The sequence below is a fragment of the Siphateles boraxobius genome, unplaced genomic scaffold (genome assembly GCF_051911475.1).
Source record: "Siphateles boraxobius isolate OS27281-9 unplaced genomic scaffold, OSU_SipBor_1 26, whole genome shotgun sequence".
Classification (NCBI taxonomy): Eukaryota; Metazoa; Chordata; class Actinopteri; order Cypriniformes; family Leuciscidae; genus Siphateles; species Siphateles boraxobius.
Genome location: NW_027508876.1, coordinates 14,364,403 through 14,384,134, shown reverse-complemented (window position 1 = coordinate 14,384,134; position 19,732 = coordinate 14,364,403). Strand labels below are relative to the sequence as shown.

The window sequence follows — 19,732 nt, the reverse complement described above, 5'->3', positions numbered from 1 at the left end:
CTGTCACCATAAACTGCCCTGTCAATCATTTTGTCACAGTTAAAATCCTCCATTCAGTCTAATTTGATTTCCTACCGTTTCGGAGAGCAGGTTCATCTGCCAGTCGTGAGTCTTTCATGCGGAGACTCTCCTCGTGTGTTTGCAATTTGAATATAATGATGCAATTAAAAGTTAATGGCTAAACGTATCTTTACAAAAGTTCACAATGCTGCTGCAGATGCAATATAGACAACGTTGAATAAATACATTTTCATCAGGTTAGATATTGATGATTAATCACTCAAACTTTCTCTGAACCTCTCTTTATCTGAACCTCTCTACATAACCGCCGGACTCGCGCGTCCTCCATGTCTGTAGTTTATTTTTTTTTAACACTTTTCACTCATGTTTGTAGTTCTAACCGAATCCTCATCCAACGCGCGATGGGTTGTGGGCAATATTAGCCGTTAGAGTGCGCATCGATCTGCACTTCGGATTCTGACCAGAAATAGTAGACCATCCGAGTATCTTTGGAACACTCATTTCAACATACTACGATTTGGCACGTACTAATTGTATTTTCGAATACTATTTAGGACGGATAGTGAATTGGGACTGGGCAACACAGCTTTTATAGGCCAGGTTAACAAGTTAATGATGCACAGGTGGAAGTAATCACACAATACTGAGTCCAGGCAAAGGTTTATGGGAAATGTAGTTTGTTATGCAATGGTAAAGGACTAGGGAGAAGTGCCTTCTGGTGGAGATTAAGGGCACTCCAGCTGCTGGATATGACAAATACATTTAATACATGTCTACATTAAAATAATAAAAATATATATGAATATCCCACATTTCTTCCACAATACCATGGTGCAGCTAGTGTTAAATCCATGGTAGATAATGGCAATTTGTAGATTGAAAAGCCTTCTGACTGATTGTTGCGCAGTGTTTCTCCTGTTTCCACTGGTTGTAAACTAGTTTAAATAACAGAGACATTTGTGTTCTTCACTAAATGCATGCGCTTCTCGCTGGATCTCACAACAGTCACATGACTGAGACCGATCAGCGAGTAAACGCTGCGCTGCTGTTTGAGCCGAGAAGATAAATGGTTCGTGTTGCACGGTTAAAATGAGTAGCGCTGTTTCGTTCTACTTTTGGTGCATAAACATTATATCAAACTCTAATTATCATTTATATTGTGATAATTATCATTATCGTTTATCGCCAAGCCCTACTACAAACTATAAGCAACATGTCAACTAACTCTCATTAATTTGTAACTACATGTCAACTAACTCTTAGAGTATTAGTTGATTGTTGGGTTCGGGTTAGTAAAATAAATTGACGTACTTGCAAAGGTACTTATAGTCAGTAGAATGTCTGTTGGGGACCATCAAAATAAAATGTTAGCAGATATTAAGCAGTCTACTAATACTCTAATGACTGATACTTAACATGTAGGTGCAAAATTACTTACACCAGGCATCCGAACGCAAGACGACAAGATAACGTTTATTGCGTTTGTCTGCGCGCTCTGAGGTGCAAGTCATTTATGATGTACTGTAAAAAAAAATTTAAAATTTAAAAGATCCACAGTGGCTGCCTCGATTGCAACAGCGTCCATTTTTATTACAGGTATTTTGCACCAATTTCCCACGAAAGTGACGATTTTTTTATCTTGAACATATGGGATGGAAATGCTGCTTTATTCACAAATGTTTTATGTGATATTCCAATTTTGTGCATAGCTTAAATACTTCTGCATGTTGTGAAAGTGAACAGCCTTTAAAAAAGCCCACTGGTGTACATAACTCCACAAAAAGTGTGACATTCCAGTCATTTTGACAGTATGTGGAGTCACATAAACCTTTGGCCTGGTTTTTTCACACTTATGGATCGAACTGGAAGGTATCCCCAAAGTCAGACAGCTCACTCAAGGCATTTCAACTGTGGCCGCCTCTACCTTGAAGATGTGCTGCCGAGTACGTGAGTTTTCAAATTACTGTACTACCTCAATTTGACAACTGACTGACTCACTCAAGTCTGAAATAACCTGCATAATGCTTGAGGTATGATATCAAAGATGTCAACTTACTGTCAATATTATTATTATTACTGACATTCAATGTTTGCTCTCAAGGAGACTGTTGTGAATGGAGCTAGCATGCCTAAAACAACTTAAATAGAAAATGATGAGACGAGTCGTTCTTCCGTGCAGTGTATTCTCAAAGGGCATACAATCTTCTGCATGCATAATTCAGCCTGAAGGACAGCTACTCAAATAGTGTCATACTGAGAAAGGATAGAGTCAAAGCAAGAACTTAGCTCTTTATCAGAGGGTGCTTTCATTAAACTACCTATTAAGTGGATGAGAGCTTTCTTTTACACACCGGCAGCAAGAGACAAAAGAGTTTGCTAATATAGTGGTTTGGGACAGCTGGGTTTTGAGCTTGTTCTATTGTTCATGAAAATGCATGAACTTTCCTTTGTTTTTATTTATTTCCAATTTCTTATCCCTCCACCCCTTATACTCTAGAAAGGGAATGAGATTCTAAATCCTCTTGACATTAAATGCCTGGATCTGGTATTTGGATATGGAATATCAATAGGAACTTTAGACTAATTGCTATATTAGCTGCAACTACGACAGATAAAATGAAATCACATTTCACAATCAATGCAGACAGTGATCGGAGAACGTGCCCGACTGGGTAGATGCATCCATAAATCTTAGTGCTTAAAATTTATGACTGCATTATTTATTTATTTTTTTGGTATCCAATTACATTTTATATTCCTCAGTGTCTATTCTTCAATGTTCACTTTGCAAAGCACATCTGATCACATTGAGATCACACATGGGATGTTTGGGAAAGAGAGTGAGTAGCCTATACAATATATATGTGTGTGTGTGTGTGTGTGTGTGTGTGTGTGTGTGTGTGTGTGTGTGTGTGTGTGTGCGTGCGTGTGTGTGTGTGTGTGTGTGTGTGTGTGTGTGTGTGTGTGTGTGTGTGTGTGTGTGTGTGTGTGTGTGTGTGTGTGTGTTTGTGAGTGTGTTTGTGAGTGTGTGTGTGTGTGTGTGTGTGTGTGTGTGTGTGTGTGTGTGTGTGTGTGTGTGTGTGTGTGTGTGTGTGTGTGTGTGTGTGTGTGTGTTGTTAATTTTATCAAATATATACATTTCTAATATTATTATTAAATGTCAATATTGTTTTTATTGTTTTTATTTTATTTTATTTGAGTTTATAATATATATATATATATATATATATATATATATATAGGTAGATACTGTGTATATAATATATATATATATATATATATATATATATATATATATATATATATATATATAATCATAATTAGCTTTTTAATTTATTTTTTAGCCATCAGAAGAACATTTTATTTATTTTTTTCAGTCTTTTAGTGTTTGGTTTATTAGGGAGGCTGTTCAAAATCCTCAAAGTGTCACTTACTCTCTGGAAGCAAAAAATGGGCCGTACACAAGTGAAAGTGAAAGGACAATTTAATCGAGACTCGGTTTAATCAATGTTCATATAAAAACCTGCAAGCTCTCGTATTCACCGGCTCATCTGTCATAAATGTCACGAGGACGTTTTGCAACAGTAATCACACAATGATGCGGGGCAGAATTGAGACATATATATGAGAAAGGAGATAAACAGAGCCGGATTCCATTACGGATAATCATGTCATTTCTAGAACTGTCAAACGTCTTAATCGCACATCTCAGGAAAGGGGTGTGAGATTCTCCCTACATGACTTTGCATTTCTCTTCAGCTCCTCTCAAGTTCAGTTTGGCTGTAGAAATAACCTCTCTGTTGGAGGTGTTAAGCATAATTGTAAATGACAGAACTGCACATTAAAATCCATTGATTTTGCCGGAACCGCACACTGATTTACACTTCAAATCTATACTATTTCAGTTGTCTTGTTTTTGCTGCTATTCTTGTGCCGTTATCATAGAGGTATGGTTTCTGGGAGCAGATATATTACACAGAATAAGGTTTCTATTGCAGTCTTACTTAAAGCTCTATACATGCCTAAACTATTAATGAAATGATAATATGATATTTACACACTATACAAAAGTTTGGGGTCGGTAATTATTTAGTGACCATAAGAAGTCTCTTATGCTCTTATGCTGTAAGACATTTTTTATTTCTCTATATTTTAAAATGTAATTTAGTAATGTGATGACAAAGCTGAATTTTCAGTATCATTAACCCAGTCGTAAATCACATGATCCATCAGAAATCATTCTAATATGCTGATTTGCTGCACAAGAAATATTTCTTATTAACTTTTAATTTTGAAATTAATTTTATACATTTTTTATGAATTCTATTAATTTTGAAAACAGCTGTGCTGCAAATATTTTTGTGGAAACTGTTACATCTATCAGAAGTGTTTTATATATATATATATTATATACTTTATTATTATTACTCATTAATGAATTCCAATTTTTTTTGCAAGTGCCCATTTCCAACCCAGAGAGAGTTAATAATTATAATTTGATTTAACATTTAACCATGACATTATACATTTTTTCAGGATTCTTTGATGAATAGAAAGTGCAAAAGTGCGAAATACAAATCTTTCGTAACAATATAAATGTCTTTGTCACATTTCATCACTTTAATGTGTCTTTGCTGAGTAAGAATATTAATTTTCTTTAAAAAAATCTTAAATAATACATGTAATTAATAATTATGTTTCCATTATTATTATTTTAAATATTTTATTATACTAAATATTATTCTCTATGAGTATATTTAGAAATTTAAGAATTTTTTTCACATTTTCTGAGCTGATTTTTTGGGGAAATCTGCATAAAACTGTGGAATGGATTTAAATAGGTGAAATGTGTCTTAAATCACAGAAAGAAAGCTGAAAGCATTAACTGAATTTGCCTAAATATTTAGCAATCATGATTTTGATACTGTGTGGTCCTGCTTATTATTCTTTTGATTACTGTATGCATCACTAATTTTACAGTAATACTGTATTTCCCTAATTAGTTTTCCGGGTCAATAGTCTCTCTCTGTTTTGTTAGCCTTGTGTATTAGTACATATTTACACTAGAATGAGCATGCTTGCTGTAAGTGACATGGTGCTTGCAAGTCATGAGCAAATTAGAAAAAGACAAAATTCAGCAACAGACCTTGAATATGTTCAGAGAACAGATGGCAGACTGCAAGAGATGGTTTTTAAGAGGCTATCATTACTTGGAAAAGCACCAGAGAAGAGTGTGTGGAATGTGAGAGAGGGAAAACTCAAGTCATCCTTCTCTGAAAATGTTTCGCAGTGAGTAGAAACACCAATTAGTTAAAGTTACACGGGCATCTCTTCCCATAATGCAGTAGCTCACAGCTCTAAGCTGCACAACTCTCCGTTTCTGAAATGCTGATAGCCTGCAAAACATTCCAAAGAAAGAAAGAAAGAAAGAAAGAAAGGATGACCAGTGAGGGAGTGGGTGTGAATCTGTTATTCATTACGGTTCCTTTCATGTCCTATCAGCCCACACAGCTGGAGATGCTGCTCATGAACTGAGCTTCACATTTTAAGGTATAGATTGACTGAATCTAGAGAGTGCCGTTGCATAGTTACAAGACAAAAAAAAAGACTCCAAAATGCTGAGTGCCCTCCTTTGAATAAAACTGACTATGTTTAAATGACTGCCAGTAGTAATGGAAGCATGGCATGCATGTTGAAGAGGAAGGATGCTCTGGCCTGTTGTGTGTTTCCCGTTTCTTCAAGGGTATTTTATATGGTCTTTTTTATTTTATATCTGTATAGGTTTATTTTTATTCAGTTTTAGTTTTAGCAATTTTTGTACTTCAACTTCAACCTATTTGTTTCTGTTAGGCAACATTATGAATCTTTTTGTTTATCATCTAATATTTATATTACATTTCATTTTCTTTCAGCTTTGTTTCATTTACCAAAATGTTTATAAATAGTTTTAGTGAATAACAACACTATTTTGCCTTTAACACTTTCAATTTACTTGTGTACTGCAATGGCTATTTGTTTCAAATTATTCCTCTGGGGATTTTTTTTAATTTTTATATTATATTTATTTGTATTTTTATATTTAAAAAAAAACAATTTAAGAGCAAATACATACAAATTGAGATATACTGTATATCAAGTATATATGTATATAATGCTGAACTTTAATTATAATAAAATAATACAATTATAATGGTTTAGGCTATATAACCCAGCCATATCTGCACTAAATTATTCTTATTATATATATATATATTGATTGGATCGTATGGATTGGCAGGTACATTGTGGAAAACTGCTGCTCTATTTCTCCAAACCTGGCTCAGCTTTCAGTGTATGACAGAGAGTGTTTTCTTCCACTCCCCCACACCCATCAATCCGTCACAGAACCTACTGTACAACATTTACAAGGGTATTTACTGGTGCATTCAAAGAATTGTCTCGCATTGAAGCTCAAGGCTGGATTGTTCTCTCTGAGCCTTTGACGAACGGTTTAAGAGAAGCTGTGTCAATAATATTGGCATCTGTCAAAGAGAGAAGGATAGACTTTGAAGAGATGATGTCAAGCGTGAAGATACAGACTCAAGTTTAGAACGAGACTATGGCAGCGGTGCTATGAATGGCTTGGTGAGTCAATGAGAGCTAATAGCTAGCACTTTCAGTCTGATTAGATTTACCCATTGGAAAGTCATTACACTAGAAGCCGTGGCTTCAGGGTTTCCCCTCAACCTTTTACAACAGTGCATCAATTATACATGGCAGTCATTTGTCAAATTGATTTTAAAAACTGGATGTTTTGTTTGCACCTCTGTCTTTTCCTTATGTCTCAAAAGCGATAAGTGATGTCTGTATAAGTGAATTTTAGATTAAGGGCCTCATTTAGAGGAACATTCTGAGTGGTGATGAAATATTCACTAAAGCATGTCGAGACGCATTATTGATCATATTAGGAATGGTTAAAGGTTGTCTTTATTAGCGTCATTAATTGAAAACATCCAGAGCATGACACACAAAGGACTGAATTTAATCAAGTACATCGATGGAATCTTCTTTTATATTCAGGTACTCCACTGTGGGGTTGTTAGAATCTTGAAGAAGTGGTGTAATTTGTAGACCGAGCATTCAGTGAAGCGTATCTCTGCATCATGAAATATCATATGTGGGCCACTTGACACTCCTTACTTGATTTGTCTGTGTTTTTTTTCTCTGCTTTATAGATCAAGCGGTCATTTCTCTTGAAGCTGAGATTGGCTTAGCTCCCAAAGCCCTTAAAACCTTGGAGCTTGTACTACCAAAATTTTTCATAGCCCAGTCAATAAAGACTCCGGGGTCTCAACATATGTGGAGATGAGCCTGGGACCGATCCGAGCAAAGCTGTCTTTAGCCAGTGCCACATCACATCACTCGTATTTGCCATGGCAGTCAAACACGTACTGACCTCCTGAAGCTCAGCAACATTAGCATTTGTTTCATTTTATTCGCCATATTTTAAACAGCCAAAATTCGTTGGGATAAATCAATGCTTAGAAACTATAGTAACTTCAAAGGTTTGGAGCTGGTATCTCATGACTATTATGATAAATAAGAAATAAACTGCATAATAAGAAAACGCTGGTCTCAAAAACACCAAGCATTTCCATTCATGTATGGAAGTATGGAAACTAATTCAATATTAATAATTAAAATTATAAAAAATATATATTTCAATGAGTTTGCTTTCTCTCGCAAAACTTTTGCATTCCCGAGAAGCTTTGCATTTGTTCACAAAATGCTGTAGGAGAACATGCAAAGTTTCTTGAGAGAATGCAATACTTTTTTTTGAGAGCATGCAAAAGTATTCAAATATAATTTTTCCTGTAATATAATTCAAATCTCATTTTTTTCTCCCAACAACATGTCCCCGCTCCGTAGCTGAGCAATAGAACATAATGTGGTAGTATATAACATCTGTAACTTTTAAATGGACTGTACTGACAGAGCTTTCATGAAAAAGTGATGCATATCAATTTGCTGTTGTTGTCTCATCCTACAAATGCTAAAGTTTCATACATTTGATATACAGTTAAGCAATATCACACCAGATGTTCCCAAAGTATCAGCCTAATTGTGAGTGCAATATTGCTTTTAATACAGCAGTTCTATAAACAAGATGTTAATATTGAGTTACTTACATATTAGAGACAATATTGTCAGTTACTTTGTCTATTTTTGATCCAACAGTTCTGAATTAAAGGATCCCCATTCACACGAATATGCAAAAACGATTAAAAAGCTGTATTATGCATATCAGGCCAATAGTTGGCGACGTCACTTAGAAAAACCACGAGCCTATAGACTGAAGATGTAATACGCATGTGCATGATGCCACAAATTCATGTTTTTACAGTTTACACGATGACGATAATGGTATCTTTTTCAAAAACATGCACTTTAAAACCCGTTTTCAAAAGTTTCAGATCCCCAAAACGTTGTCGTCGTGTAAGCGAATGGGCAAAAGGCATAAAATGAGTTCTGTTTTTGGTTGAAAATGGTGTCGTATAAATAAACATTTACTGATGCAATGTAACATTTCATGCCTGGCACTCAACCTGAATACTATATATATTTTTCTCCGTTGATCTTTTGTCTCTATGAAGGAAGCTCCACAATGAGCTCCAAATTTTTCACATTTTCTCCCTGTTGGAACAGCAAGCACCATGTTCCATATATTCCTCTGACTCTCTTAATAACAATATTTGAGTATCACATTGGGTGATCCTTCAGCATTTCCCCAGTCATAACGACAAGAATTAATCTCATACTTAAGAAATAACCCCATCTGTGCACACGTATTGATGACGTGGGACAACAAACTGTCCCACTTCAAGGTGCATCAAGCACGATTATGTACAAAGTGGCCAGTCGATATGGCTTGGCAGAGCTTGCTCTTTGCAGTGTCCATAATGTGATGTGTATTCAATCAATAACCTCTCTAGGTTGACAGAAAGACTGGTGTGGCCCAGGGCATTTTTCTTGCATGCTGTGTAGGTAAGAGCCAACCAGGCCGAGACATGAAATTACACAGCTGTGCCGTGACAGTTGAAAGATCGGAAGTTAGTGTCCCAGTGCAGAACATATCCATAGGTCTGGATGGAAGAGCTGACAGGTGACTAAAACCTTGGGACCATAAAGCAAGAAGATGTTGCATGCTTTAGTGGGTTTGGCCAGATTTAAGTCTTTCAGTATTGAACATCTTTGAATGAAAAGATTTGGAACGAGGAACGATAGGATGTTAAAAGATGCTTGCTCAACTCTCTTGGTTTAGCTGGATGTGGCAAGACCAAAGGCTCTTGAGCTTGTCTGAGTATGACTTATGTCCACATAAGCAGAAGTTGAAGTGGAATTTCTTTTATTTATTTGCTCTCCTCATTCACATTCCGATGACACAAACCGGTCTGAGAAACATCGGCCAGCCTGGGAATACGTCCATAGCCCTTTGATTATTTGCTGCAGTCTTGGATAACTCTTTGTGAATATGCCAGTCATTTTGTCTCGCATACAGTGTTCAATATATATTTTCCATATTGATTTGTCACAGGAGTTTTACCCATATTTTGAATTACGCTTCTCATTGTTTTGTGTTTCAGGGTTAAAAAAACAAATAATGTCCTGGCAGAAAATGAACAGTACCTTTTCAGTTTTTCTATGAATTTTTTCTTACAATATAGTGATAGTTGTCCTTTGACCAATTTTTTCTTTACATTTTGTAAATATTTCATCATGTCATATTTGTGCATTTTAGTTTTAGTTCATTTTACTAAGACTAAAATTGTAAATATTAAAATAGTTTAATTTTGCACTTGTCAATTAAAATGCTACTTGACTTTAAAATGACTTCAAATTAATATGGAAAATGTTTGAATATGTAAAATGCCAGGTCTTTTTAGATATTTTCCCCCCTTTTCGTTGCATTTGTCTTTGCACCACATGCTGGACAAAACATTTAATCTAAAAACTTACGTAACACATTTTATAGATTTATTGGAAGCTGCTGGATGAGCTTTTGTTACAGTCAAAACAACTACAGGCAATGACGTGAACAGAAAATCAGAAGCAAGCGACCTTGCAGACTTGTTCCTGGGTCAGAATGAGAAGACCTTGGGTCCTTCCAAAAGGATTATCCCAATGAACCCATGAAGCAGACATGGATGCACATTGTAATTTATCTCTTTAACAACTCCCACTTCATTTAAGTTAATGCTGGCCACTATAGAATTCACGGAAAAAAGATCAGACACTTTGGTCCGTATTTATTTGACCCCACTCTCTGTAATGTTGCCTGTGGGTATGTGATTTTCAATGTGGCTCCAGCTGTTTGTGAAGTGCAAGCATGTGACCGATTGATAGAAAGTGCTGGGGTGGGAGGATAAATAAAGTTTATGACTTATAGTAGCTAAATGAATTTCACAACACATTGTGTACAAGTAGCTACTGCACATGCAGTACAGATAAAGGACACATTGCTATTGCTGTAATCCGGAATGGGATTGAAGTTGCTCAGGAGAGTAGAAGTGAGACTGCATTTCGTGTCCTTAGAACACCATGACTTCACACTTCTTCAGTAAATCCATGCTTGACTGATGGGACATTCTGCTAATAGGTTTCCACTGAGTGCTCATTATTATACTTCCTGAACCACAAGCGCTCTTGCTTTACAAAATGTAGAACAGCGTGAGCTTTGTGGACTGAGATAAAAGGCATTAGCTCATTTCATGGCCAGTTCTTTGGTCTTGAGCTTATGGTTCAACAATGTATGCGGTCAGCTTGTAATAGTGGACCAATTCAGAGGTTTTAAAAGAGCGGGCACTCAAGCCGCACCCTTTATGACATCATAATCACTTTATTCACTACTGCAGACATGCAGTATAATTAGCATTAATGGTGCAAATTAAAGAGCATTACATTTTAGCAAAAAATAATAAACTAAAAACTAAACTGCTCAATTCAAATGGATTAGTTTTACAATCTCTTTATGAACTTTTTGAAGCTACAAAATGGTAGTCGTGTGGACTGTCAATAGAGGGAGAGAAATCTCTCAAAATTTATTTAAAATATCGTCATTTGTGTTTCGTAGATAAAGATAAATGAAATTCTTACAGGTTTGGAATGAGGGTGAACAAACTCTTTAAGGCCTAGGGCTGTCAATAGAATAAAATAATCATTACTAATCTCATAATTACTAATTCTTTCTTCAAAATAAAAGGAGATTGTGCACTCCTCTGACACGCCAAGGTCAGAGAAAGCTATGTAGCCTTCAGAATCACCCGAACTGCGCTAGAGATGATTGAGAGAACTCTCTTGTAATAAATATCAATCCTCCTCTCATTTATAAAAGGTTCTAAGGCTGCCATGGAAGATTTGATTCATTAGCCCTAATACTCCTGGAGACCTTCTCTCGACCGCCATCAGAATAATAGTCACCTTTCATCTGCTGCAACAAAAGAAGGTCTAACAAAAAATTTTTTATTCATTTACATTTAAACAATATTATTTATTATAATGTGTATTAAATGTTTTTTTATATTACAATTTGATACTTCTGAAGATTCAAAAATATATTCATTAGTCAAGATAAAGAACATTATGACAGTGCGTCAGGTTGTGAGTCCATGTGACGAGTTACATATGACCAAATCCCTCTTTCACTGGATTGCCAGACTTTAAAGGAGAAAAAGCAATTATTGAGAGAACAAAAAATTGCCAGGACTGTTTTTGAAAAAGGCAAAAAGTAATACTTTTGTTGGCTAGACTAGCTTGGTAAGGCCATGACTTCACAAAGTTTGAGGACGGGTGACAATTGGTCCATGTTGAATGAACTACTCTGAGCAGATAGGGTGCAGTGAGAGATACGTGAAGGGACGGCTGTTGTCTTCGACCTGCTCTTACTAGAAAAACTCAGCCTGCAGTTGGTCAATATGGGCAGGAAGGTCTTCTCACGCTTGATCCTCCCACTCATTCATTTACTGAAGCCATTTATGGGAAGAGAGCTGTGTCACTTCATTCATGCCCATGTTTGTTATTCATAGCATATGCTAGCTCATTCATTGAGGTCCATTTTAACACAGGTAATCAAAGAAAATGGGATGCTATATTTTATTTTTATGGTTTCCGGTCCCACCTACGGCACACAAACAGAACAAGCATGGAGACTGAATCTTATCATAGCAAGATGGTTTTTATGTTATTCATTTTTCAGAGCTGTTCTAGGAACAGGGAAATGGGTCTTGATGCTTGAGATGCAAAAAGCACACAAGAACAGGCATGCAAAAAAAAGTTTGATGATTGCTTTTGAGTATGTAAAGGATGAATTCAAGGCAAATCGTGTCACTATTTTTTAAACTTGAATTGGATTCTTGGTGCCAACAATATTTAATTGAACAGCAAGTGCATCCTTAAATAAAAACAAATCAATTTTAGTGGAAAATTAAATAGTATATTGTAAATAATACAAATATAAAAAATATTAAATTGTCCTCTAAAAATGGATTTGTTATTATTTAAGGATTTAAATTAAATTAACACTTAGAGAGAGAAAGAGAGAGAGAGAGAGAGAGAGAGAGAGAGAGAGAGAGAGAGAGAGAGAGAGAAGGGCTTTGTACTTTTATGCCTCTGTCGGTTGCATAAGCGACTACACAATTTAACTAAACATATTGTTTTACTCTAACTTTAACTTTAACTTCAGCAACTCCACAAAATTATTTTCTCTAAAGATTCACTGTACATTTTGCATAATCCAAGAATGTCAAAGAAAATAAAATAAAATAAATCATAACTTAAGCTTCTTTTTTTCTTTCTCTTGCAGATATTGGCCATCATATCAATTCTGTTCATCGTTCTTTCAACAGTTGCACTGTCCCTGAACACCTTACCCGAACTCCAAGTGACAGACGAATTTGGCCAAGCCAATGACAATCCTCAACTCGCTCACGTTGAAGCCGTGTGTATCGCATGGTTTACAATGGAGTATCTCCTGCGCTTCCTGTCATCACCAAACAAGTGGAAATTCTTCAAAGGGCCACTAAATGTCATTGACTTGTTAGCTATATTACCCTACTATGTCACTATTTTTCTGACCGAGTCGAACAAAAGTGTGCTGCAGTTCCAGAACGTGAGGAGGGTGGTGCAGATATTCCGCATCATGAGAATATTGAGGATTCTGAAGTTGGCGAGACATTCGACAGGACTGCAGTCTCTTGGATTCACCCTCAGGCGCAGCTACAATGAGCTTGGCTTACTCATATTGTTCTTAGCCATGGGAATCATGATATTCTCAAGTTTGGTCTTCTTTGCAGAGAAGGATGAGGATGCAACCAAATTTACCAGCATCCCAGCTTCTTTTTGGTGGGCTACAATCACCATGACAACAGTGGGCTATGGAGATATTTACCCACAGACTCTGCTTGGCAAAATAGTCGGTGGACTTTGCTGCATTGCTGGAGTGCTGGTCATTGCCTTACCCATCCCTATTATTGTGAATAACTTCTCCGAGTTCTACAAGGAGCAGAAACGACAGGAGAAAGCCATCAAGAGAAGAGAGGCCTTAGAGCGAGCCAAGAGGAATGGAAGCATTGTCTCAATGAACCTGAAAGATGCCTTCGCACGAAGCATGGAGTTAATGGACGTTGCCGTGGACAAAAATGACGATAAACAGCCAATGGACAACCACCTTTCTCCGAGCCGGTGGGGTATTACACAGCGCACATCCTCGGATACCAGCCTCAGATCCTTTGACAAGAAGTTTCCCGACAGCGGCCAACACGGGTCACGGGAATATGTCAGAACGCCTAGTCCACAACATCTGAATGTTCAGAAACTGGAGGAAATGTATAACCAGATGACAAAGACACAGTCCTTCTCGGATCTCAGCACAACCAACAGCACACAACCTGTGGCCGTGTTAAAACATGAGGTAGAGTTGGAGATGAAGGAAGTCCCGACTGCCAATGAGGTGCCACCCAAGGAAAGAGCCATCACTGAGGTCAGAAGCATATCGAGCGTTGACAGCTTTGCAAGCTGCACTGCTGAATTTGGACAGGGTGAGAAGGCATCTACCCCTTCTTATACAGCAGAGCAGATTCAGCAAATGCAACCGAAAGTACCTCTGAATATTCAACTTGGCCAGCTGACCCCCTCTGAAATAAGTCCCATGGAGAACTCTGGGACTGTCGACCAAGACACTGACCTGCAACCAGATGGTGAGAACTTCAACGAGATTGTAGATAACATCAGAAGCTCCATTCGTGGCACAAATCCAATGAAGACAAAGGGCCTCAAAGTCAACTTCATTGAAACGCCAGAGGATGCTCCTCTGACACCGCCTAACACTTCTTCCCCACAGGATGTCAACAATAGTCTTCTGGAAGATGACTCCCCGGAGGGAGAATGCTCTCCTCTCTGTTCGGATTCGGAGACGCTGGGTAGTATCCCAATAAAAGGCTTGGTTCTTTCTCCGAAGATGCTGGCCGGCAGATACCATCCTGGTGAGACGGCGCTACTTCTGGGGAACCTGGAGGAACAGGAGTACCATGAGGAACAAAACCAAATGGAAGTGGCTTCCGCAGCCATCTCTTCACCCAAACGAGCAGCACAGAACTGCACTGTCGGTGCAGTCAGTGGTAATAAGGAGGAAAAGCCAGACTCCAACCAAACTGAACACAAGATGGAGAACCACATATTTACGCCAGAGATCCATCTAATGCCAGGGGATGGCAATCACTCGCCATCTTGTGAAACCGGGATGTGACTGTGGCCTGACATTTGGACAGAATGGAGCGCACTGGGGGAGAAAAGGCACGCAGATGTGGTCTGAAAGATATTTTTGCATGGCATGAAAAGTCCCTTGTAATTGTGTTATTGTCAATAGCGCAAACGAGACTGCAGTTCTTGCAGATGAGACCTGGAGAATTTGGGTGCAAACTAGAGGCTTGTTTAGAATGTATTTACCAAACAATGAGGACATCGTTGACCTACCTGTACATTTTACCTTTTCACCTGTTTTATCATTTTATAGAGACAGTCAGAACATGAGCATGCATATTAACAAAGCTGTTTTACGGTGCTTAGTTTGCTAAGAGCACTCCACGGTAAATATAGAGACTACAGCAATGAAAATGCACAGAGGGCAAAGTAGATATCAAAAGGGTTTTTAGTTAGCCTTTTATCTGTTTTTAAGAGGGAATTTTTCATCAAAGACTGTGAAAAGTGAGCTGCAAAGTAGCGACGTATTGAAACATATCATGACTTTCTTTAGAAAAGCAAAGTGTACCTATAATGCAGATGTGTTTTGTGTTACGATGTAGGAATGGTCTATAATATCACATATTTATTTGGGGATTTTATTTGATTAATTTAACTATTTTTGGTTTGGTACTCAAATTAGCACCATCAAAATCTTGATTTAATGACCAGATGGATTGCTCCACCTTTTTTTTTTTCTTCTTGATATTAAAGTTGCATAAACGCCTACAGTTGCCAAATTGGAATAGCCATCAGATAATATACAGTAGATGAAAATGCTAATTATTTATTGACTTTTATGTATCGCGATAGCTTCTCAAAAAAACAAGCTTAATAATCTGCTTTTAAGTTCAAACATGCACCGTACAAACACATGATTACAGCAGGTATGTATGTCTTAACTTATCTTTACATACTCAAATATACTATAGCACAGCAAACAGTTGATTTAAGTACAATTAGTAAATGATCAAATCATTAAAACCTCTGGTCATTAAAACCTACAAATATTGTTCACACATTTCCCTTTTAAAACTAAAACCCTCACTCCTCTTGGTTTATCAAAAGGACCAAAACCCAAACTATGTTTTCATTTATACAAAGACATCAAAGTTATTATTTTTTCTATTTGACAACAGTACAGTAGTGTAAATGGCACTACAGTTAATTTTTCACATGAGTTATTTTATTATTATTCATATTTCACGACATCTGTATCATTCAGATGCCTAATCTTTGAATCATTTCTTAACAGAAACTCACATTTGTTCAGTTTTACTGAGTATTGAAGAATATTTATTTCTCCTTTGAGTTATGTATTATCATCTGGCCGAGTTGTTTTATTTTTATTCCTGTCACCTGAAAAATTATTCATTTTATGTTGCCTTTATTTCAAGATTGCTGGAAGTATATGTATATTACTTGCTTTGGCATGGCGGTTGGCTGATTGTTCAAAATGTACATTGAGTTTGGAGAAATCTGAATGGGCCGAATGAAGATTGTGAAAAGACAAGGAGGAGGAACTCAAGACTTTCGCGGTTACCCAATAGTGGAAAGTGCAATACAGCATACTGCAATCTATGCAGGCCAAGAATTGTGGCACTTTATTTACAGTCTAATGGATTTGTAAGTGTACAGGCAGAGACTTCAATTGTATTTTTCAGATGATATATCTTTAATATTTAAAATATCAGTGTTACCACTCAAAAAAGATTTAACGTTTTACAGAAACACTGCGTGGCTGTCAGAATCACTCCGGTTATACTCTTCAAACAAGATTCTCTTGACAAAATCAACCAGGAGGGTCTTTTATAAATGTCTACAAGTAGGTTCATTTGAAATATGAAAAACAAACTTGTGAAATTATTTAATGGGCTCATGAAAAGTATTTTACGTTTTATTAATTAATACTGACAGTGGTTCTATTTTTTCTAAACCAAAATTCTGCACGACCACAATTTCCTGCCATATGGTGGTTTAAATGACACGTGCCTGTTCATAAACATTTATGAGAAGGCTATAAATAAGTTGGCTTTGTTCATATAGCACTGTACAGAAAATTATACTTTTTATAGGGGGAAAAAATCAGGTCTTTAAGTAATAGATATGCGTAATATTAAGTTCTCAGGTTTTCTACGACACTAATTCTTCTAATATGGTGGATGTCTACGTTTTCCTCATTTAAAGAAAGCATCGTCTTGTTTCTTTTGTTGTCGTTGTTTTTAAAAAGAATGTCATCATGTGTTTTGGTTTTGACAGACTGTTGAATAATGGCCCATCTCATGCATTCCCACAGGACGGTCAGCTTCCCTGCTGTGCTTTATATGCCTCATATACAATTGCCCCCAAAAATATTTGGGCAAAATGTATGATATTTTTAACAAAATATCAAATGAAGTGGCATTTATTTTAAAGATATATAGCACAAGCACACTTTTAAAGCAAAACATTTTACAAAAAGACATGTTAAGTTTCAAAATTGGGACACTTTCTGGTTGTCAAATGTTGACGTACAGTATATACTAGAAGGAAAATGTACTCAAAAATTACTCAAATCACTTTGAAAAATCAAGAAAAGTTGATAAGAGCATCATGCAAATGCTTCTTGGTGTGTTATTTTGTATCAAACGCAATGACATTCACACAAGTGTCCAAATATTATGTGGAGATAATTATCGAGGGTACGATGAATGAAATTTTTGTTACCAGTTTTGTGCCTGGCAAGCACTGCCTGTAGGCACCTCTGTTATGATAAATGAATGGAATTTGCAAGATATTTTTTCAGCATGTTAAATCTTCTACAATTTCCTCAGTACCGTATACACATCAACAACTGTTTAAAAGGAATAGTTCAACAAAAAAAATGAAAATTCTGTCATTTATTCACCCCCATGTCTTTCCAAATGTGTGTTACTTCATTTCTTCTGCGGAACATAGAAGATATTTTGTCCTTACAATGAAAGTCAATTGGGTTCAGTGTTGTTTTGGACCCCAATGACTTTCATTATATGGACAGTTGAAACATTCTTCAACATATCTTCTTTTGTGTTCCACAGAGAGAGAGAAAACATGAGGGTGAGTAAATGATGATACCTTCCTTTTTCTTTTCTCTTTTGGATGAACTATCCCTTTAAAGATATCGGATACCATAAACACAAGCAAGATGAAATGCTGTCCCATGTCATATAAGATGCTTGCATATGCTCAGAAATTAAATCCTTGATCATTTGAACATATCATATCTTGTTAATTGGTATCCCAATATACTGTTTTTATCTGTGTATTGCAGTATTTCATGATTGCAGTTCAGATTCAAATATTGCACAAATAAAAGTTTCACACCATTTAGCACCTGTTGAATCAAGGCAAATGAGTGGGGCTCAAAGTCGCTACTGTTAAACTTATGTTTTCTTCATAAATAAAACACCAGGCAATCACCTTCTTTTTTTTACCTGTAGCATGTCATCATATGACTGTAGAAGCATCTCCCATGAGCCTTTATGGGAGCAGTAGATGCAACGGGATTTGTGTCTGTGTGACTGTGCTCATGTGTAAAGGGTAAAATGAACTCTAACAGCTGATGGACTGTGAACAAGCATGTTTCTCATTACATGATCATGTGTGATATATTGTCTTGGCAAGCGTGCGTTTTATTTTATTTTTTGTTTGTTTGTTTGAAAGCGAGGTTAAATATGAATGTGTCATCCATGTGTCATAGCCTGTTCTCCCATGCATAATTGCTACATTGTATTTCTTCCTCTCACTGCCTCTTTTCTGTTTTTGTTTGATTAAATGTTATCTTGTATCTCAATGTCCGTAGACCCCTTTACACTGCAGACTGTTTCTGCACATATCAGCATCTTTGAATGCATGTAGTAGTCTGTACAATTATGTGATCACAGAACACTTTGTCATGGTACATGTAAGTCAGCATTTCTGTAAAATAAACCGCATTGTCTATGTTAAGTCTACTAGCATATGCAGGATATCAAATAAATGTGTAAATAACTCACTTGTGTTCTGCACCTTCCATCTCCTGTCTTTTTTCAAGCCTTTTCCTCTTCATAGTATGGAAAAACTGCAAATGTATACATACAATTGCAAATAACTTAACATGTAAAACAGGAAGACTTTCGAATCGATGTGGTATACATGAAAAAAAAACATCAGTTTCCACAAAAATAATAAGCAGCACAATTGTTTTCAACATTGATAATAATAAGAAATGTTTCTTGAGCACCAAATCAGCATATTAGAATTATTTCTGAAGGATCATGTGATACTGATGACTGGAGTAATGACGCTGAAAATTCAGATTTGCCATCATCACAGGAATAAAAGACATTTTAAAATATATTAAAATAGAAAAAAGTTAATAATATTTCACAATATTAAATAATTACTTTACTTTTGATCAAATAAATGCAGCTTTTGTGAGCATTAAAAAAACTTAATTTAAAAATATCGTATTCATAATAAGATAAAAACATCTTACAGACAGCAAAGTTTTGAACAGAACTGTTCCTGCGGCTCTTCAGATGCCCCCTCTTTCATTGCTCTTGTGTGTATTTTCTGTAGGATGTAGGAAAAACAAAAGACAATAAACATGTTTACTTGACTGACATGTAATCGAACGTAATATCTTGAGAGGTTTCACTGCCTGAGACAAAATAGGTGGTATCATGAATGACAAACTTGCCATATTAAGATCAAATACGTTCTATATTCCACCCGCTTGCTCAAGGGTGCTTTTCCTCTGGGGTATAGGAGGAAAAGTGTAGATTTTTTTAAATATAAATACTATAACTGTTTATTAAATAGAAAATTATTTAGTCGTAATATAATTTACTTGTTCCAAACATTATTTTGGCCTTAAAGATTTTTTGAAGTAATGTTAGAAGTTTTGAAGCAATATTACACAGAACACATTTGCATAAAA

General features: G+C 36.3%; 1 protein-coding gene across 1 annotated transcript in view; it reads left to right on the top strand.

Moving 5' to 3' along the window:
* The window catches only part of kcnb2b (potassium voltage-gated channel subfamily B member 2b), a 100,479-nt gene extending 81,661 nt beyond the window's left edge, over positions 1-18,818 (top strand). The window contains exon 3 of the mRNA XM_077244417.1: positions 12,860-18,818. Within this exon, the coding sequence (XP_077100532.1) occupies positions 12,860-14,800 (1,941 nt within the window). The 3' untranslated portion in view covers positions 14,801-18,818. The remainder of the gene's footprint in view (positions 1-12,859) is intronic.
* Positions 18,819-19,732: the final 914 nt, after the last annotated feature.